At 34.2% G+C, this 23,059-nt stretch overlaps 1 protein-coding gene across 1 annotated transcript in view; it reads left to right on the forward strand.

The window, feature by feature from the left end:
* The first annotated feature begins 338 nt into the window (after positions 1-338).
* Positions 339-23,059, forward strand: part of LOC149785184 (uncharacterized) — a 38,580-nt gene continuing 15,859 nt past the window's right edge. The window contains exons 1-5 of the mRNA XM_089931189.1: positions 339-1,006; positions 2,982-3,182; positions 3,911-4,130; positions 6,023-6,235; positions 9,125-9,259. Coding sequence (XP_089787315.1) covers positions 555-1,006; positions 2,982-3,182; positions 3,911-4,130; positions 6,023-6,235; positions 9,125-9,259 — 1,221 coding nt within the window. The 5' untranslated portion in view covers positions 339-554. The remainder of the gene's footprint in view (positions 1,007-2,981; positions 3,183-3,910; positions 4,131-6,022; positions 6,236-9,124; positions 9,260-23,059) is intronic.

Raw genomic sequence — 23,059 nt, forward strand, 5'->3', positions numbered from 1 at the left:
ACGTCATAGTGTACTGATGACGTCAGAATGAAATGAACCTGAAGGTACAAATGCACCGAGACGATACGTTAAGGTTAAGATATATTGGGAATCAAATACAGTCTTAATCTAGTGATATAATTTAACACTATAGCTACGAGCTACGAGAAGCCCGGAAATTTTTCTTTATTTTCTCAGTGATAGGTGATGTTCTGCAATGTGATACGCTCTCAAAATTCCTACCTTAATTTAAGGTGTTAGATGTATAATGTTATAGTACCAGTCTAATTATCTCTCTGACGTCACACTGCAGACGACGTAAAACTGCTCGAGACGCTCAAAAATAAGAAGACGGCACGTTAATTGCACGCACAACTTCAGCAGCACATTTTTCAGATCATTTTATTAGCATACTTTGGCTGTTGTTGGGTAGTCTCCACGTTGATCCGGTAATGAATAACAATTTGTAACCAGGTTTAAATTGGATGCTTTAACATTCGAATTCGATAAGACTTGTGCAAGAAGTTACCGTAAGTCTGCAAATATTGAAATCAAGGGGAACTTTTGCAGAAGAAATGAACACAAGGATGATACAGACGGATTCAGAAAAAGAGGACAGTTCGTCTCCTCTGCTATCAGCTCCTGGTTTTAATGAAGAACGCGAATTTGACGTGGATCAAATAAATCATTCAAAATCCTCTCAGAAGCGAAAGCCAAAATGTTTTACGTATGAAAATTCATCAGCACCAAAGAGTTTAAAGGTTTCAGACTTGCAGTTTGTATCATGCGAGATTTTAGAAGGGACAGATGTCGAGGGCACAGTACAACTGCATGTGTATGAGGAGGATTCAGAAACTACAACTTGTTCGGAAATATATGACGAAATATACAGTCAAGAGAGTAAAAGGACACCAATAGAGTCGACCGCCGACGAAAATAATTCTTCCCAAAAAGACATGGTTTCTGAACAAGAAAGTTCCACAGCTTGTAATAGTCAGGTCACAGACTCTTCAAAAGCAAATGATATGTAAGTGATAGGTGGTGCGTTTATGATGCCACAACTAAAAATGTCTTCCGCCCACACCTCCACTCCTCGCCCAAAGCACTAGAGAAGGAAGAAGAATGAAGGAGGCATATTTTTGATTTACCTCTCAAATGTTATTCGTTGCAGAACTTTATTTAATTGTGATTACCAACAAATGATTGTGAAGATAACTACTTGACTTTCACATCATTTATGCATTTGAGGGTTTCTCTTGTAATGCACATTTTTGTTTTTTTTTGTTCATGTGTGGGATCAAAACCACCATAACTTTTTCATGTTCTATCTGAAGTACAGTGGAGGAAGAGCTGAGTTGATGAAAAATTTATGTTCAATGTCATAAGCAACTATTAGCTTAGATTATCTGCCTTTGGGAAAGGGTGATGTAGTTGAAAACCTTAGAATTTTGCAAATATATAACTGCTAATGGGAGATTTCAAAAACTTACTCAAATCATGATTACTGTCATTGTGTGTGTCTCTCTCTCTCTCTCTATCATTATTCATTTTTATGTTGTCATATTGAATATATTGCAATACTTATATCATGTAATGAGATGGCTAATTTAAGTTATTTAAACTTGTGCCCAATTCCATTATAACCTATTACGGCAAAGCTGCAATAAAATATGTTTAAACAACACACATGGGTAAATCTTCTGGTCTGCATCCAACCCATTCTGAATCATACTCCACCTTCAACCTTAGAAAGCAATCACCAGGCACCATTGTAGTCTTGCAATATTAAATCCAAGCTATTTTTGTGAGATGGAGCAGCCAGATATACATGATGAGGTGCAGTGACATGATTTGAACTTACAGTTAAAAATAAATAGTAAAGGAATGAAGGATAAAGCTTGCAAGGTATTTCAAAGATTAAACAATTCTGTCACTGTTGCTTAAATTTCAGTCTTTGTTTTTATAACCATTGTAGCAGTGCACAAGCTTATGGGGATAGAAACATAGTTTGGAATTTGTAACTTATAAAGGGATCAAGCAATTCTGAACCAAATTGCAGTTATGATAGGGATCAAACAATTCTGAGCCAGATTGCAATTATATAGGTAATTACCTTCTGCAGTTAAAGGTACATGGTATGATTCTTAATTAGTACAATGCAGACTATATAATAAATTGATTAAAGTCTTTATTAATGAACATCTGTTTATGTTCAGATGACTAAAAAGCATCCCTTTAAAACATTTGTTATTTGGGCAAAAAGTAAAGCAAGCCAAAACCATCCTTATTAGGAGAATAGTAAGAGTCTGTTTATGGCTAAATCAACAACTTACTGAAACTGCAAATTTTATTGCTCATTTTATAGGTTTCAGTACTATCATTAACATAATCAGTCATCAGTGTATGGTTTTACTTATTATTATTATTACGGTTGTTATCATAACATATTATACAACATGGATTATATGTTGATATCAGAGACATTAATATAAGAATGAAAGAATGAGACATTAATATAAGAATGAAACATGATTATGGCATCATTTCTATGAAATGGCTTAAAAATTCATTGAATAAATAGTCTCTGAGAGTCCACACGTAGTGCATGTTTGAAAAAGCCAAATATTGTATTAAAATGGTAAAACATAAACAAAATCCTGTAAATAAAGAGAGTTGTTACTTGGCTTGAAACAGTCCAACCTATTTAGAACCAAAATAATATGTGTGTTCCCAGTCTGGCAACCATCACTTTTTTTGTTGCTGACCCTAGCCGTTTATCCTGCAAGGGTGAATACAATTAAAACAACAAAAATCCAGAAAATGATTTGTGTATCTAATTTAGCTGGTTTAGCCCAGTACTTGAATCCTTAGTTTTTGTAATCAATGAAAGTAAATTCCATTCAAATACTTACAATGGACAAAGGATAAGATAATATATTGATATGAATAATTTGTGTACTTTAAACTAAGTGTTTGAAGTGATTAGGTTTTTCCACCCTCAGACCCAGCAGAGCTGAGAAACGGACAGATAATTATGTCGGCAATAATGGTGAGAGATGCTCATTTCCAGAAGAGGACAAGGGAAGTAACCCTGTTGTTGACCTTCAGACCCTGCTTGCAGGTTCAGATATTCGATATGTTAATGATCATAATGGAAGACTACCTACCACAACACCACAGAGCACAAATCAGGAAAACCCTTGGTAATTGCAGTAGCTACTATTTCCAACATGCTTGAAAAAAATAAAAAGAATGCATGAATACAAGAACTCATATTCCGAATCGCCTTCAAGTACACTGGCTATACAGACTGTCCAGAAACAATAATTATTCTTTCTTCTGACATGCAGCCCTTGTCACAAATAGTATATATTTTGATTTCTTAAAATTTCAAAATGATGTGCAGTGCAACAGAATTTTAAAATGTAATATGAAATACGTGATGCAGACTTGTATCTGTTTATAAATAATTTCACAATGAAGAACATGCTTTAAAATATCCTTAGATTTTTGTTCTTTGTGCATCTTTATCTTTTTACCAAAATATAAAATATTGCCAGGAATGTTGATTAGCCTGATTTAGTTATAAATTTGAGGGAAATAAACTTTTTGTATGTATCTTAGAGAGAAACTTAGATAAGGCAGTTAATTATGAGTTGAGTTCAATATCTGATGTTAAAAGTTGCCCTTTATATTGGCTGTAATTGGCAGTTTCTTATTCAAGTAACAGGTTTGCTATTCTTAACCATCAGTTTAACTTTAAACATATCTTTAACCAGTTTTAAGTGGTAATATAATTTAATATGATTTAGATATTTTTTCAGTATAACAAACAAATTTTACCATTTTAAAATAAGTTATGTTCTAATATGAAAAGACTCAATATAGTTAACATTTGAGCCTGATTTAATCTTTTTTTTTTACATTTCAGGTTTGACTGCCTTTTCACCACATCAACTCTTGCTATGAACAGTGCAGGGGCAGCTCCATCTTTATATGCGATGCCAACCCCTGCTTCTGCAATTCAGTCAAATTTTGTTCAGACCATGAGCCAGTTTGCCCCCTCGATGGTCTATAACAGCATCATTGAGCAACATCATGGACAACCTTTATTGTCACCCATGGTTTCCAACCACTCTCAGCATGATCAGGTAGATTAATTTGAATTGCTCTGTATGGGGTTACATATAACTTTTGAAGAAATGTGTGGATACATACCAAACACCTAAATTTAGTTGAAAATGCAGCAAAATAATAATTGTAATGAATGCCATTTTTGCAGAGGCATAAACCCACAACCTGAACTACCAGCAAAAATTCTGTTTTGCATGGCCAAAAAATAGCAGTACTTTGAAGAAAAAAACAAGTTCTCTTAATTGGAATTTACTTTTTGAATGTTCAAGCAGTAGTAAAAATTAGCACTTTCATGGCAGTTCTGTGAATAAGAGTAGGAAGGGGAATTCTTGGTAAATAAGGCTACGTTTGAAAGTTACTTTACTATGGTATACCTGTGCATCAGCTTTCTAATCATTGGTAACTTAACAGGTATATTGATTTTGCTACACCTTGACTGAATTTCTTTTACATGCAGAAAGAAAACATGTTGCAAGATGTATTATGTTTGCGCCAAGATAGTTTAAATCTTGGCTATACATTGAGCTCGCAGCTAAATTGCTTCAGAACAAATTTGTAGAATAATGGATCAGTTACACTGTATTTCTTAGATGAACTAAATATGCTTGCTTAGGAGATGTATAGCCCCACCCTTTCTCTATTTTGAATGAGCAGTACAAGTTGAAAAGAGGAATATTTCTGGCAAAATGTATGCATGTATGTAAAAGAAAGGGCATAACTAAAAAAAAGAATAGAATGTATTGAATAAGATATTCACATGTTGATTTCACATTAAGAATGTGTGTCAGCTTATAGGGCAGTTCATCAGTAGCTTGTGGGACTTGTTGTGTTATCTTATTTGCTATACAAACTCAACATTAGATAAGGGCATTACACTTAAATACTCTTTGGAGAATGACAGCCAAGGGATTCTACAAATGTTCCACATATGTTGATAATGTCTGCAGAGTTTCAGGGCATTCATTCTTCAATATATTGGCTTGCATACAGGAATTATCAAAGGTATATTTAACACCAAAAAGAGGCATAACTATTCAAAATGCATTGGACCTTGAAGACACAAAGATATGAACATGCTCATTTCATGTCAGTACTGTTTGCTAAGTTCAAGAGAAGTTCATTAAAAAAGTGTGACCAGTTCATCATAGGGTGTGTGAAAAGTTGCACTCAGAAAATTATTACGTATGGAAAGGAACACAGTTCTGGAGCAAACTGACAGAATGGCACGCATGTGTTCCTCTTGTGTCAGTAATGTCTGCATATAGTTTCATGGCAGTTTTTCAAAGTTGTGAGGTTCATTGCTTAGATTTGAATTATATAGTACGTGTGCATTAAACACCAAATAGAGCATAACTGTTGAAAATTTGTCAGTATGATCAAGGAATGATATAAGTATATTTGCCCCCTGTAAATAATTTCAACCAAGTTTAAAAGTCGTGGGTATATGGGGGTGGGGGTAGATGCACACAATTTTTTGGCTAAGACCCCATTCACAATCGTCCCATATACGGTGCTCCACATGTTTCCTGAGATTCCTGAAACATGTGGAGTGCTAAATATAGGACAGACAGACAAGACTAATGCTACATGCTCCAGCATTGTTAATAGGACCAGGAGGATGAGGCAGATCATTTTAGATCAGTATATATAAAAAAAACTATTAAAAAATACATAGAAGTTTTAAGTAAATTTTGTGTTTCTTTGATTTTTAAGGATGTTTTCTCAGACTATTGTGAATGGGGTCTTAACCTGTGCCCATATCTCAGGAAATAAATTGATAGGTTTGTAAGATAAATTGCTGAATGGACATTTCTTGCTTGATTTTGAAATATTTTACCTTGGATTGGGTTCAATTCTCAGAAGACTTCTGATAAAAAAATTCTTTGAGTGTACTTTTTTTCTCCTTTAGTTTATACCACAAGTTTACTCTACAAATGCAGCACAGCAAGCAAGTGTTGGTGGAAAACTGGTTTGCACTCCACATCCTAAGAGTGGTAGCTACATGTTCTTTGTGACACATGCTACAGATGCAGACACAGACACTGGACAGAAGAATGTCAAAATGCCGGGGAAACCAGCTGCAAAATCAAAAGTGGTTACAAGTAGCACCCTTCTTGGACAAGTATGTTTTGCAGTCATGTCATTACTGTCATATAATTTACCGTGTTGCCTATGATCTTTTGTACACTTTCTTTGAATGATATTTTGGGTATACTGTTAATTAAAGAATTTTTTCCTTGTTTATTCTGGAGTACAAAAATGTGCCAATTTTTTATAATCCATGCCCCTACTTTCAGGTGTCTTTACAAAAAGGATGGTGCAGAAGAAAGGGAATGGAAAATTACAGATAGTGCAGTGTTGTTAATGAGTTGACATTAAGGTTATTTATACAGTGTGATGCTGCTATAACACAGTGGTTGGGGTCCATATACACATATAAAAAAATGGTAGTCCTAATTTGACCTATATCTGATTGACAGTTCACTACGATATTGTCACCAGTAGCATTAGGATAAAGTTGTTTACATGTACAAGTACATAAATTGACCTAGATTTTGTCAGCTGGAGACAGCTGTCATCTTGTAAAGGCTACCCAGGGGATGAGGTTTTTCATCGGGAAATGAAAACGTGAACAAATTAAAACGTTTCACAAAGATCTTTGCGAGATACCTCATCTTCAATTGACTTGACAGTCAGATATCTTTAGTTCCAAATGATTGGAAATTTAATTTACATTTATGCTGCCGCTAGTAGTGACTGTAAGCATAAACTTTTTTCCTGCAAAAAGGAAACATTCATGGCACAATAAACATGTTTCAGTTCATTGGAAAATGCAACTATCCATCAGATTCCATTGCTTTTATTTAAGTTTGTTGCTGACTTCTTTTTTGAATGGTTCTTTGGTTTTTTTTAAAGATTGTAGTCAGCTTTCTTTGATGAAGGGTGCATGTGTTTGCATCGGCGACATAAAATAATTGTAGAACCTTGATTGAGACTAATTTTGTTTTCTTTTGCTTTGTATTTATACAATATGCCTGCTTGGAAGTTTCAGCAGAACTATTTTTTCTGGGTATATTTTAAAATAATTAGCCCTTGTTTTGTCCATTGTAGTAGTTACTGTTCCTGTCTCTAAAGGTTCGTTGATATTAGCTGGTCCCAGTAGCATGACTATTGGAGTGTATCACATCGTACAGTAGTTACTCAGGCCAGATGTCCAGATAAGCAGATTATTATATAACAATGCACTGTTAAGTAGGTTTGTCAATATGATCAAAGAATTTGTTTATGTAATAATAGATAGACTCCAGTACATTTTTTTATCAACTTTGTGGCTTCCTTTCATGGTACCTTTGAATTTCCCCACTCCAGTTTTCTGTTATGAGTCAAAGCTCTTAAAATAAGTAACAGAAAAGAGTGGAGAGCAGCAAGCTTTGTAAAATTCAAGAAATAGTTTATTTCCCTAGAATACATTGTAATAATGAATGAGAAAAAAAACTATTGTGAATTAAATCTCAAAATAATCCTTGAATTACAGACACAAGTCCTAATAATTTAAAGTTGTGAATAAATTTTAGTATAAATCCAAATTAAGTCCAAAGCTGAAGTGTTGACATGTCTGTATAATGCTGATGTACCCAATAGTAATAATTCCAGGATTGAATTTATTATAAATCCCAATGAATGTCTGTGCCTAAGAATATTACATTTTAAGAGCACTCTTTATTTCCAGAGAAAATAATCACTTGAATAAAATAAATTGAAGAAATCAATTCCAGCTGGCATGGGTCACAACAAATATGAATTGATTCTGCTAGATCTTAAGCATGAATGAGTAATCTTTCCAGTGACAAGATTATTTAGTTCTCTACTTGACCTCAGGTTCCAATTAACATTTTCAATTTTTAAAAAATGTCACCTAATGGAAAATAAACTTCTAGAAAGTTCTTAATGTTTACAAATTAAAATGTTAGTTATTATTAGAAAGTATGTTGCTTATTGTAGTATATAACCTGGACAATGTAAGGTACACCAGGTAAGTTGAAGGTGAATCCCAATAACCTAGACCCAGACCCAAATAAATAGTTACTTCTATTAATAGCTATCCTGATAATAAACCAATACACATAGAGAATATTTTAGCAATGTATTAGTTGTTTACAGAATAATATTTTTTTTTAAATCAATAATTCAGGTAAAGTAGAAAATAAACTTGATTTTGGACAAGGTTAAGTCCAACATACAATGTTACATTACAGTAGTATTTAATAAAATATTTTTTTTAAAAAACCCTTAACAAATGATGCAAATTAAATACATATAAAAGTATATATTGACAATATAAATTCATTGTTACTGAAGCATGTTTATTTGTAAATGGCTGTTGCTTTTGCCTTGAACCAAATATTATTCGTATTTTGTATTGACAACAGTACTAGCTGCACCGTTAGTTGTGCAGAGAGATGTGAAGGGTTTGATATTGGACATATTGATTTTATTTACTCATCCTGTTTTACTGGAATTTTAAAATGTCTTTTTGAAACAATACAATTAAGAATGATTATTGGTTATTGTATCAAATTTTAGTGTCAATCTGTGCAGATATATTGGTGTGCTGAAACAGCTCTGATATCCAAAGATGCCTGTGTAGCATCGAGTCTGACTGAAGTTACTCCAAGCTGTAAGACAGTTGACCAGCACAGTTGTCAAATACCATCAATTTCCATCAAATAGCTGGAAATTATCCTGGCATGGGCATCTTCCAACCTGATGCACTTGCCCTCCTGCATTTCCAATGACTAGTGTATGCCTGGTAAGCAATGTCAGGCCCACAGGGGCCTCTTGTTTCTGTATGATTTTCTTTGATTTTTTTTATTTTCAAGTGGGGTTATCTACTCATCCCAAAAAGCAACATTCCTTCCAGGTAGATTTAAAGTGAAATTAGTCATGATCCACAAGTACAAGTTCAATTTCCTTCTGTTGTCTCTAATATCCTTTCTTTATCTGAATCTAGTCCAGCAACAGTAGGGTAAATTTGAACAGTAGTGGGGAGGAAGTCCAGCAAAGTCCAGGAGATCCACTGGAGAGTCCTTTGAACACACCAGATGAGAAAGACAGGGATGATTCTCCAGTTGAAGGCAGAACAGGGGTGGGTATAGGGCTTTTTCATGAGAACTTCAAACATTTCACAATTTATTCAGTATTACTGTGAATTCTTTTATGTTCATGAGTATCAGTTTTCATGGTCTTGCATTTAAATTTATGTTGTATTGGAATAGAGAATCATATTTGTCTATATTTAAGAATCATTAGTACTTAAGGGGGGCTGTTTAGTGACAATGGGAAGGGAAAATACATTACATACACCACATGCCCCCCCCCTTGGGTGCTTTTAGTGACAACACTTTTTAGCACGCCCCAGGCATGTTTAGTGATATGGGGAATTGAACATGGGGAATATTGGTCCTGTGTCGCTACAAGGGAAAGTTGGGTTGTTGTGGAGGGACATTAGGAATGGAACAGGTGAGGTTTCATTACAGTACTGGACATTGGTAACAATGTGGCAAGGGTTAAACCTGAATATGTGCTACTCTAGGTAGAGACAAATGTCAGTAGAGATATAGACATAGACATATACAACACATAGACATAGATTGATGAACATCAATCCATTACACCTAAACTATAAAATTGACTAAAATATTTTTAGCCAAAGAGAATGCAGATCTTTTTGAGGCAATGGAGTGGCCTTGAAAAGGGCCTTTGGGTTTTTTGTCTTCTTTTAGTTTCCTCTCTTCCTCACCATCTTCTTAGTTTTGTTATTGCTGTTGTCTTCTTTTATTCTTCTTTTTTCCTCCTGTTTTTCTTTCTCCTCTTCCTCTTTCTTCCTTTCATTTTCTTCTTTTCTATTTTGTTGTTCCACTCTTTCGTCCTCTGTATGTCCTCTTCATCCTCCTTCTCTTTTTCTTCTTTAATCATTTGTCTCAGTTCCTTAGCCTTTTTTAAATTGTTCAGTTGGGAATAATGAGGTCTCCTTATTTCCTCTTCCCAGTTTTCAGTCTGGCAAACCACTGGTCTTTGTACTGGTGGCAGAGGTTTTGGCTGTGGTAGACATGGTTGTGGTGCTGGAACTGGCTATGGAGGCATCCTCCCCTCAGGCTTGACCCCACAGAGGTCTAAGCATGAGGTGAGGCAGGATCCTTTCTTCCTTCTCTATCTTCTTTCTCTTCTTCTCCTCTTCCTCAAGCTTGGCTTCCTCCTGTATACTGCCTCTGGTCAGCTCAAACCACACAGACTATTTTACAAGCTATGGAAATGAAGTGTTTATAGGCACACTTCTATTTCTTTTTAACATTCAGACAAACACAAATGCAAAACTTTTGGCAATTGGACTAGTATTGGGGTAGGCCTGAAAAGGGCTGTTTTTGTGGCTGTGGAGTTACGGCAATCTTTTATTGTCTAAGATTGCATCCCTGTCTGGCAGCAGGCTTTCCCACAGGATAGGGCCTGCTTCTTCGGAAAGAGAAGGAGAACTCTTTCATGTCTGGTTCCTCTGCTGCTGCTGCTGCTGTTCTCTCTGCTCTCTTAGCTTCTGAAGTCTGTACTTCTCCGTCCATTCTTCTTGTTCTTTCTTAATTTGCTCTCTGAAGAGCTCTTCTATCAGGTCTTGGGTCACTTTCAACATTCTGACATTATCACTTATAACATTCTGACATTCTCTGTCTCTTCAGGTTTTGGTATCAGGTTTTGCCTGACACGATGTTAATTCATGTGAGCTTCGTTCAGCTTGGTTATAAGTCTTGAACACATCTTCATAGGAGGATGAGTCAACAATGGTTGGTCAGACTGGAGACTGCCTTGCTTTATATGGTTCAAGCATGGATGTGATAGAAAAACATCCCTATGATTTTTTTGTTGGGTTGGAATGCTATGATAGTTGATTTTAGGGTGAGGGATAGAGAGAAGTCAAAGAGCATGTATAATGATAAAATTTGAAAACAAATTACCTAAGGCTTATTTATATAAACAAAATACACTATAAGAAACAAAGTAAATGAATGTATGCAGTATTCCAAACTAAATACACAAGCACAGATTCATCATTACACAACATCCACTTGGAAACTGAATGAATTCCCCAGGATATAAGTTGATTACCTGCGTGACATCACTGTGGGCATTTATCCAGTCAAACAGGCTCCAAAGTATACAAATGAGCATCTCACAGAGGAGGGGCACTAAGAGGTTATCGTATGATATGGATTTTCCAGGTCTGTTACATGTAAAATTCCAGTCTCAACACTCCAAAAATAGAATCCATTTGCTGTGGATCCAGTACAAGCCAAAATATTCCATGGACTGAGTCAAAGGATGGTATTGTATCTGCAAGATTGGTGCTCGTGTTGTTGGGTGTTGTGCCCATGTATCAAGTTTCCTATGGTTTATTGGCTGAAAAAGATGGGTAAATGATGAGTTGACAAATAAAGCATCACTAACTAATCATCTTAAGGTTGTATCTATTCCAGAATGTGAATATGACAACAGGGAATCAAATGTGGAGTTGATTTTCTACACTGACCCCTACTTTCATCAGTAGTCATTTGGTTCTTTTTATGTTTATATGACAAATGATAATTTTGTATAATTGTCCTCCATATCATGGGACTTCATTACTATGGCATCTTATTTGTGTGATATTGATGAAGAGGAAATGATAATACATAACAATTGCTAGATTATGACCTTCCAGGGCCCTTACAACTGAAAATAGCATAGTATCCCACCCCACTACTAAATGTGAAATATAAAAAAGAAACAAATATCAGAAGCTAAAATAGGCTGAAAAATACCAGTGCTGCCACCATTCCAAATCAAATACTTGTACATGCAGATCGAAATGGTCATATATAATTCATTCATTTTTATCATCAGCAAATAATTATAAATTTTTCTGGTGCCCCTGTTGGGCTGGTGCCCTAAAGCATGTGCATGGTATGCTTAATGGGTAATCTGGCAGTGTACATACCACATTCAATGAAAGCAAAAGGTTTATTTTTAAGACATACTCATTAATGATTTGACTTTTTATGTCCATGCTGGCCTGAATAGTTTATTTCTAATGCTTTTTATTCTCTCTGATGACTGTGCAGTCATTGCAAATTCTGTCTGGTCACCTCCCAGTGAATCTAAGAGGGGTCCAAGGTTAAATACATAAACAAAAAATGGCTATTACATTAACAGTTGCTCATCTCAACTGTACAGATGGCAGAAGTGCATCATCCCTGGGTCATGCTGTGGGTGGATGAGTGGGGATGTCACAATCATCAGGATTTGCTATTGGTTTTGGTTAACTGCTACCCTTAGGTAATATGTATTTAGTGAGTGTATTTCTTTTATCTGATGCTTCATCGTCTCTTGCTTGCATAGATTTTCATTTTAACACTTCCCATAACCTCCAGTTATATAGAAAGCCTTACAGTGAGATATTTGCATTATTTGTGCTTAGGAATATGGACAAGCATGTCAGTCTACATGTATAGTATACAGTACTTAAAATATTTATGCACAAAATTTGCCTTTGAAACCGTTGTCAAATTATAATAGTCAATGTAATAATGTGACTAGCTTTACTTTAATGGTATATAAGAACACATATTCATATAACATTATTTTATTCTTTAAAAATTTTCTATATGTTTTTGAATTTTTTCATTGCCTGCATCAAGGGCCCCAGTTTTGAGTTGCTATAAAGAATTGATTATAGGGCTACATGTGCACAGAGAGAGAATATAGTCACATATAGTTATTTTAAACAATGAAAAGGTAGAAAAATACTTACTTTGACTCGTTTTTCATCTAAGTTTATGTGCAAACCTGTTCCCAAAAATTCATTGAAAGTTGCATTCATTCTATAAATCTCCAAATCTTGCATGATGTAAATCACCATCTTTGCTGACTCTAAGTGGTGGTAAATAGCATTTGCAAAATGAATAATAAAATGATTGTGTTTCCATTTGTTCATTATAGGTATGTGTTCTGTATAAACGTGTACATCCTCTCATTTCACATTCAGCTGTATGCAGTCAATGTAATGCAGTATTCCCATGCTGGTTTAAAAATAGATGCAAAAGGTCTAGAGAGTACAATACCTGTAGTCTATTTCTTTCCTGTATTGTCAAATGCCATTACTTCTAAAACATATTTCACATTTTTCAGAAGTTTATTAAAAGTGCTGAACCCAAATAGTGTTTTCTTTTTTTTAAATGTCCATATTAAATCTTTACGGATGAATATATAGTTTATAAATAGATTATAGTTTGACTGTAGGCTACCTTAAGGGGTGTCGAAGACAATTTCTTTTCTTTTCTTCTAAGGATATAAACACAGTCATGTGTGTGTTATATAGCCATGAAAATATAAGGATAAAAGTACATAAAACATAAAGAACATTTATCATTTCCAGTGAAGGTGACAAACCCATGTATTCAGGAAAGAAGTGAATGTACAGGCCCCTGTTAACGCCTCCTTTACAGTTATATTCAATAATAGCAGACAATCATTTAAATAATTCAATAATATTAAACATATTCAATAATATTAAATAATATTTTATTGAGGAAATTTTTTTGTATTTTATAATTAAGTACCTTTTTGTCAACGTATTTTAGAAAAAGTTTTCAGTTGACATATAAGTTTGATATTCTATTTTTATCTACGATGGACCATTTTGAAATAGTTTTAGAAACTAAACTTTATATATAGAGCTTTATAACCCCTAAAATAATAAAAATGCATATTGCAAATTGAAACTAAGTGGTAAAGCAGTATCTATGAGAAGTAAAAGGAAAAGATTACTACTTTTCATGTCTTTTTTTTATAGTGTTTTGACACCCTGTAACCATGGCAATGGACATGTGAGCACAAAACTGATGTCAGAAATCAATGTTAACTGATCTGATATGAATGATACACACATTACATAGAACATTGGATTGATTAATAGATAATGCAAACATAATTTTCTATGAACTTGTATACCTTAAAATAACATGATTGTAATGAGAATGTGCAATCAGCAACATTTTGCTTCAAAGAAGAATTGCTTCAAGTTTGTAAGCCAATGCACAGTTTTGTAGTAATTTTGAACCTTCAGAAGCATTGAATCTGGTTATACACTGGTTGTGGACATATGAAACTGGATTACTTAAAATAATAAGATTTTATAGACCAACCGATTAAGTCGGAGCATCTTTATGATTTTGTTTGCACAGTCTCTTGATTTTTCTAGCATATGTGGTTACCAATTTTTGTTGATGGCTTGCACTTGGAGTACTGAAGAGGCCTATCAATTGAAGGGTCAAAAGATCAAACATCAGGGTCTTTGTGACTGACAGAAAAATGGTTCTTGCACAATAGCATTAGTTCTATATCACAAATTTGGACCAAACTTTATGAGTGGTTTATACTCCAACAGAGGAAGAAGCCTGTTGATTTTATAGGTTAAGTTACATATTGGGTAATAACTAACTGATTTGGGGAGAAAAAGGTCAAGGTTAGGGTCACTGATTGAAAGAAGAACAATTATTTTGCATAATAACTTAAGTTCTAAGCCACAGTTTGTTGAGGGATTGCACTTAAAGTATGGAACAAACCCATTGATTTTGGTGTGAAAAAGGTCAAATATCATGATTCAAAGTAAAATGGATGCAATGGAAAATTTGTTCCAGAGCAAGTTCTTTAAACAAACTTTGTGGATGGCTTGCACCTTGGGTAATAAGGAAACCTATAGATTCTGGGGCTAAAAGGTTAGAGGTCATAGTCATAGTAAGTTTCATATGAAAATAGTTTTTGCATGGAAAGTTTAGGTCAAGACTACACAATTTTACCAAATATCCAGGTCACTGAGTCCTGATGGTTAGTACTCTCCAGAGTCAGTCAATTACTACTAATTAAACACAGGGCAGGTGTATAATGTGTCATTCACAGGACTCTTCTAACTTGAATCTTTATTTATTTTAGTTTGAAACAGACAAAGATTTTATATTTGTTTTAAATTATCTTATAGTCAGAAGTATTGAGATATGTCTATACAATTTGTTTGATACAGTATTCTGTCCAACCAGCTCAACTTAGGATTAATTAGTATATACAAACCATGATTTAGACTGACTGAAAATGTGGTTTTGTACTTTCACTGAATTGCTTTCTGTGCACAGAAGGTAAACCTCCTCAGATGATAGAAAGTAGCCATGACACATAAAAATATAAAAGGATTTTAATTTTCATTTACTTTTTTTCTGATCAGTAGAGATCATAATATTTATACCTCAACCCTTCCATCCTTTCAATCATCACACTTTCATCTCTAAATCTATGAGTTTCAAACCATTTGAGATTAAGAGATGCTTGTACATTACCATCAGAAGTTGTGTAGTGTATCTCACTGGAGGTGGGGGTTCTATATTCAAGATCAAGGTCACAGCTTAATATTTTTTAAGATTTTCATAACAATTTTATTTTTGCTCTCTAACTTTTAAGTCATTGCAGCTTAAGGATTGAAACTTGGTACACTTATACATCATTGGTATTAGTTTTGTTGTGTACCATATTGGGGGTCCTATCTTCAAGATCAAGGTCAGAGTTCAGTATTTAAAGTTTTCTTTCACACTTTCCTTTTAAGTCTAAAACTTTCAACCCATATGAGATTATGGATGAAACATGTTATGCATCATGATTAGAAGAAGGTACATCAATAATAGGTCCTGTTTACTCAAGGTCAAAATCACAACTTATTATTTTAAGTGTTCTATCACATTTTCCATTCCCCTTGATAACATTTGAGTTCATAAGGAACGAAATTTGATATGCATGCATTTTGGGAATAGTTATATATTCTTCTGACTAGTAGCTTTAAATACCCAAAGGGAACAATTTGAAGTAACTTAGTAACATTAGGATAGTATGGATTTTTCTGTGTATGAACTCTTGTGTTAAAAGAGTGAATAAAGAATGTTGGTGGTCTCCTCGAATTGAGTTATCACATTGGTGATGAGGATTGTGGACACTGGGTGAGGTGAATTAAGTAAAGGAATTATCAGTAGTCAACCATAATGGCCCACATCTGAGTCAGTAAATTGGAGGGGTTTGTTAGGAAAAGGAGAGTTTTGCAAACTATGTAGAATGCATGGAGTGGTTTTTCATTGCAAATGAGGGCAAGAATGAGAAGGTGGTGACAGTGTTTTTGTTAGTCATCGGTCCCTCAGCATACTGGATCCTGAAAAAGCTGGTATCACCAGATCTACCAAAGGACAAAGAGTATGAGGACCTTTTTGCAATGTTAAAAAACCTCACTACATGCCAAACCATTAGTGGTTTCAGACATTATTAAGTTTAATAAAAGAAATCAAAAGGAGGGTGATACTGTGTCAGCATATGTAGTGGTAGTGGAACTAAAGAAACTCTCTACCTACTGTGAATTCAGAACTTTTATGTCAAAAGCACTTAGAGACAGGTTAATGTGTGATTTGACATCAGAAACTATTCAAAAGAAACTGTTGTCAACAAAATATTTGTCATTTGATGAGGCTATTAAGATCGCAGTGGTTATGGAAACAGCAGATAAGGATAAACAATCATTTAACAGTACTGTAAAAGATATAGCCTTCATGGAAGAAAGGTACAGAAGCAGAGGAGTGAACAAGTGACAAACCAAAGTCAAACTTTAATATGACCACTGTGTCAAAACAAACCTGTTATCGTTGTTGAGACAATCACCATCACGACAGGTGCTGGTTTAAGAGTGCAGAGTGCTATAAATGTTTGCGTATAGGTCATGTAGATCACAAATGTCCTAAGCAAGATCATATAAGATATGTTGAAGAGGAAGAACAGGATCAAGAGAGATGAAGAACTGGACATTTATTCCATATTCATGATTGCTGCAGATAAAGCATTTAATAATACAGAGCAACAATGAACATTGGAGGAAAGGCATCTGTATGATAGTTGATACAGGCAGTACATACCATTGTCAAAGAAGATATATACAATACTCATCTCAGTAAATCCCCTTTGAAAGAACCAACAATCTCACTGAAAGCATACTCAGGGGACAGTATTAAATTATTAGGAGAAATTTTATGTTCCAATGAAATATGGGAAGAACTTGGTTGGAGAAATGAAACTGGTTGTAGCTGAAGGAGCTAAAATCAAGTTTGCTGGGGGAGAGATTAGTTCTAGAACATCAAACTTGATTGAAGAAATATATTTCAAGTTCAAATAATGAATGGGGAACTTTAAAAGCTCAGTGTGTACATCAGTTTGAACGAAATGAAAATGCAATCTGTTATGTATATTTAGTTTAATTGTTTGTTTGTTAGTTTTTAAAGAAAAATTATTTTTCTTTGCATGCAATTGTAATGTAACATTGTTTGCTGGACTTGACTTTGTCCAAAATTGAGTTCATTTCTGCTTGAACAGATTAACATTTTTTAAATTTTATTTTGTGTAAACAACTAATACATAGCCAAATTATTCTCTCTGTGTATGGGCTTAATATCAGGATCATTATTAATAGAAGAAGTAAATATGTTTATTTGGGTCTAAGTTTTGGAATATCCTGAGTGTAATCCAGGTTATGGTTTTGATTTTGTAAACATCCAAATCATTCTCAGAAGATTATTTTCCATTAGGTAATGTTTTTTTTTAGAAAATGCTAATTGTGACCTGAGGTCAAGTAGGGAACTAAATAATCTTGTAATTGCAAGGACTTGGTCATTCATGCTTTAACATCTAGCATTTTCAAGTTGTATATTATATGTTGTGATCATTTGTTTTGGGCTGGAATCTTTTTTGTTCAAATTATTATTTTCTCAGGATATACAAAAGTGCTCTGACAAAATTCTTGGATAAAGGCATTTGCTGGAATTTATATTGAATTCAATCCTGGAATTATATTACTATGATTCAGCAAAACTTGTGTCTGTAATTGTTGGATTGTTTTTGGATTTAATTTGCAATAGCACAAGTTCTTTTTCTCATTTTCACTTTGTATTCCAGGGAAATAAATTATTTGTTAAATTTTACAAAGCTTGTTCTCTTTCACTCTTTTCTGTTACTTTTTTAAGAGCATAAACTCATAACAAATCAAAGGCTTCAAGGCAAAAATAGTGCTGAAAGAAAATGCTAACCCTGTCATTTGCAAAGCTAGACTAGTTCCATATGCTTTAAAAGAGAAAGTAACAGATGAGCTAAAAAAATGTCAAATGGGGCGAGTGTGAAAGTGGAACATGGCGTTTGGGCTACTCCATTAAAGGGGACAAATCATTGAGACTAAGTGGGGACTATGAACTTACAATTAATTGTGTAATAAGTGATGAAAAATGACCTTTGCCAATACAGAGAGCATGTTTGCAGTGTTAGCAGGAGATAAATTTAAAAAATTAGACTAGCCACAAGCCTACACACAACTAGAACTAGATGACAGTTCCAAACAGTATCTAACTATTAACATCCACATAGGATTATTCAGATTCATAAGATTAGCTTATTGGGTCTTAGCTCTGCACCAGCATGTGTCCAGTTGGTCATGGATCATACTCTTACAGGACTTCCAGGACATACTAATGACAGCAAGATATAATCAAAGTTAAATGGAAAGCTTGAGTGAAGTCTTCTCACCCCATGAAAACACAATATTTGACTAAAACAAGACAAATGTGTTTTCATGGCGTAGAAAGTTGTGTAGATGGGACATGTAGTTGATAGGGATGGAATACACACAACAAAAAAAGGTGGAGGCTATGCTCAAAGCACCTAATCCAAGCAATGTCAATGAATTGAGGTAATACTTAAAGTTTATAAACTATTATGGAGCCTTTCTGCCCTACTCTGTTGTATCCATTGCACGAACTATTGAGAAAGGATGGCAGAAGGTCCTGGATAAATGAATGCAAGCATTTGAGAAAAGAAAGACTAGTTGTCAAGAGTGATATTTTATTGCACTATATGATGCTGAAAAGTAATTGCAGCTAGCATGTGACTCAAGTTTGTATGGACATGGGGAAGTAATTTCCCATGTGAAACCACAGCATCCATAAATGCTAGAAATACTGTGATAAGGTGGTTAGATATGTATTTAGGTGTAAAGTTATTTACAGTTTTATATTTTTATCTAGAGGTACAACTTGATGGTCACAAACTTAAGTAATAGAAAAAAAGGAACGATTAATTAGTTTTGTAAAACTTAACAATTTAATTATCAAAGTTAAAAATGAAAAGCATGAGAGGACCTTACAGTATTATGAAGTAAATCTAAGTTAGTCCTTATAAAGGTCTATGAAAGTCCCAAATGAATGAAAAGTCCCTTATAAATTTCAATACTGGAAATGTAGTGGTCCTCCAAGAACCATGTCATTGTCAAAATGGTGTTGTCCAGAATTCCTTTAAATAATTTATAACAGTTCCAGAATTATAATAATGTCCAAATAATGAGCACTTTATCACCACTGAACAGTCCAAACAAATGTTTTCCTTCAAAAAATATAAGTGCAACATAAAACACGTCTGCAAACTTACATCATGAACACTAAAAGTTTGAATGACTCTAGAAATCGGAGTGAAACTGATTGCTTAATTTTTTCTTTATATACACTGTATATTGTGACTTTACTCTGCAATAGACCCCATGTGACAACTTACACTTTTGAATTTTGATGAACTAACTTAACAGATTCAAATCACATACACAATTAAACACAAAAAATATTCTATAAAGTTTACAACTATGAATAAAACTGAAAATTAAATAAAATCATGTACCAGGAGTTACAAAAAATATAGATATACATAACACTAGACTTATGATATTGATCATTCTATCATGAGCAGAGGCCAGTCTAGTTTCCAGAACATTTCACTTGAAGGGTTGTAAAGTAAGCAATTAATTTCAATCCGGGTGCTTGATTTTGGAGTTGGGTTATTTATTAATTGTCAGATTTTGATTTGTTGCCCCAAATGATGCACCTACAGTCAAAAAGGGGTTAATGTAGGCAAGCAAAAAGGTCTCAGAATTTTTAATTGCTTTTCTAGGTCTTGAAAATGTCTGGAAAATTAGAAAATGACTAAATAATTCTTGAAATATTCATAAATTTTTATGATTATGAAGCAGGTAACATGACTGCTCTTTTGCATTTGGGAGTAGTTTTAGTGTGCAGATCAAATCATTTAGTTCAGATTATATTTTTTCATCTCACATTTTTACTTATTTTAGCCTCATTATGTCAATAAACATGTCACATTGTTAGGTCTGGAAATTTTTATTTTTTGGTCTGGAAAAAGTCAGGAATCTTTGTTTAATTTGTGACAGGAACCCTAATATTAGTTTGTATGATAATTTTATTTGAATTATTGAACAAATATAATCAATATTAATGATCCAAATTAAAATTTCCATCTGTAAATACACCACGATGTTTTTTTGTTGTTAGAACTGTTTATTTTTAGGTTTGGTGTGTCAGCCAATCATTGTCACGTAAAATTTGTCATGCATGTAGTTTTTCACAAACTGATTAAAGTATAATGTGATTAGATTAATATCGTTCAGAACGCAGACCAGGCCCAATTCTGCAGTTTAGTTTCAGTATTATTATTTGATTAACCAGGGGTATGAATAATTGTGTCATCTGCAAATGAAGTCATTGCATTGAGCAGGATGCAGTGGGAGATAATTGCATAAAGTAGAAAGTATGTTGTGTAGTAACACTGGGGGTCATATGTTCAAGATTATGATAATGGGTCAATATTTAAATTTTCAGGAAAAGAAATTACACTTAGTATATTGACAGGTGTCACATAGCACTTCAGGGATCCTGTCTTCAATGTCAGAATTTTCAGTTTTCATTCATACTTTCCTTTATAGTGTAACATTTGAACTATGTGGGATTAAGGGATGAAGCTTCTTATATTAGTCATACTACTATAAGAGGAAGGGTCCTATCTTTATCTTCAAGATCAATTTAACAGCCCAATAGTTTAGGTTGAAGTAGAATTTTGAATTCTGCTGACTGTAAGTTCTGGCCTGTTTAAAGTAAATGAATTAAATTTGGAATACTTAAGTAGTTTCACTAGAAGATGTGTTGCTTTCCTCATTAGGGATCCTATCATGAAGGTCAAGGTCATCTGTTCATATTTAATTATTGCTTTTGTTTCTGCATTATATCTTAAACATTGTTTGAGGTTCAGGGATGAAACATATTACACTTTTTGTATCTCTATTTGATGATAATGTCTTGTATAACAATCATGGTTTTATCTTCAAGGTCAAGGTCACCAATCAATTTCTTCCCCATTTCTGTACTTTTGCTCTAATGCCTTTTGAGATAGAGACTTGAAATCAGTGGTTGTTTCCATGTTCCCCTAGTAACTTTACAGCTTTGCCAAAAGGAGCATTGCCAGGTTTCATCATTGCATACTGTTTTACCTCACCACAGTAGACCACTCTGGTGGCCTAGTGGTTAGAGCATCCACCCTGGATTTGGTTGGTCGTGGATTCTAACCCTGGCCAAGTCATACCAAAGACTTCTAAAAAAAAATGGTACTAACAGCTGCCTTGCTAGGCGCTCAGCATTAAGAGGTTAGTATTAGGACTGAACAGTCTGGTGTCAGGATAATGTGACTGGGGGGACATCATGCAACATGTCTGTGGCATGATGCCATGTTGCTAAACATCACTTTAAACTGCCACTCTGCAGACATCATAGCAGTATAACTGGAAAATTGTTAAAGCTATGTTAAAAATCTAAATCACACACATACACACACCTCACCACAGTAGACTGGGCACAACAAAATTCACTGAAGTTGCTTGTTATCCTTCAGAAATAATCTTTGTCAAAGTTATTCAGCAATTAGTAAAGTGTCAAGAGGTACTCTGTTGATAAGTTGGTGATAGGAAAAATTGGAGGCATTTGTTTGGATTACATTGAACATAAGCATTAAGTTGATGGATATGTGGAAACACCAAATCAGCTTCAGTCAGTATTTTGGTGCTTGTTTGTTTGTTATTATTTTCTAAGATCAAAATCATATATGCAGTTGTCATTGTAATTATTTCTTTTCCACCTCAGAAATGGTTTCTGTTGCCAAATTTACTTAAAATTTACTGCTTCAGAGATGAAATGGGCTGAAAAGGGCCTCCAAACTATATGGCATGTTAGTTTTTCATCATGCATAATTCTGACATTATTTTGTAGAGGAAAGTTTGAACTTTAAGACATATAAGATGATGAAGGAACACAAATACACAGAATAGCAAAATGTTTGTTTTGTCCAAATTTTGAACATATAGAGCTTTCATTAATAGACCTTACAGAAATGAAACGTTTGCAGCAACTGTCAGAAATGCATGCAAACTCTACTAGAAAATAGCATTTTTTGTCACAAGTGTACCACAACCATACACTTAGTCTGAAAAATGAATCAAGTGCTACAACAGTTAGACTGTGCCAGGATGAATTCACAGAAGTCTGTATGCCACAAATATGTTAGCTTCATTCATGTAAATTATTTTACTGACAAAGCTGTGCGTATTTTATTGTTACAAGTTCTAACTTACAGGCATGAGAATCTTAGAGAATTCCTAGATTTCTGGGATTTTTACTCCAGAATACCAGCAATGAATGAAAAGTTCCCATTTCATCCAAAAATTATGAAAATGGAAGGATTTTTTGAGGCAATACATATCAGGAGAATTAACTGTAGGATGGGGTCCATATTTGCCATATTTTGGTTGTTGTTGTTGTTGTTGGGTTTAACACCATTTTTCAGCACACGATAGGCTATACATGGTGACCAGCATTAATGGTGGAGGAAGAACCTGGAAAAACCCCGGAAAGAACCACCAACCCACGAGAAACTACTGGCAAGCTTTCTCACATACCCACATTAGCTG

Source organism: Sinohyriopsis cumingii, chromosome 13, assembly GCF_028554795.1.
Source record: "Sinohyriopsis cumingii isolate HCF-2022 chromosome 13, ASM2855479v2, whole genome shotgun sequence".
In the NCBI taxonomy this organism is placed as follows: domain Eukaryota; kingdom Metazoa; phylum Mollusca; class Bivalvia; order Unionida; family Unionidae; genus Sinohyriopsis; species Sinohyriopsis cumingii.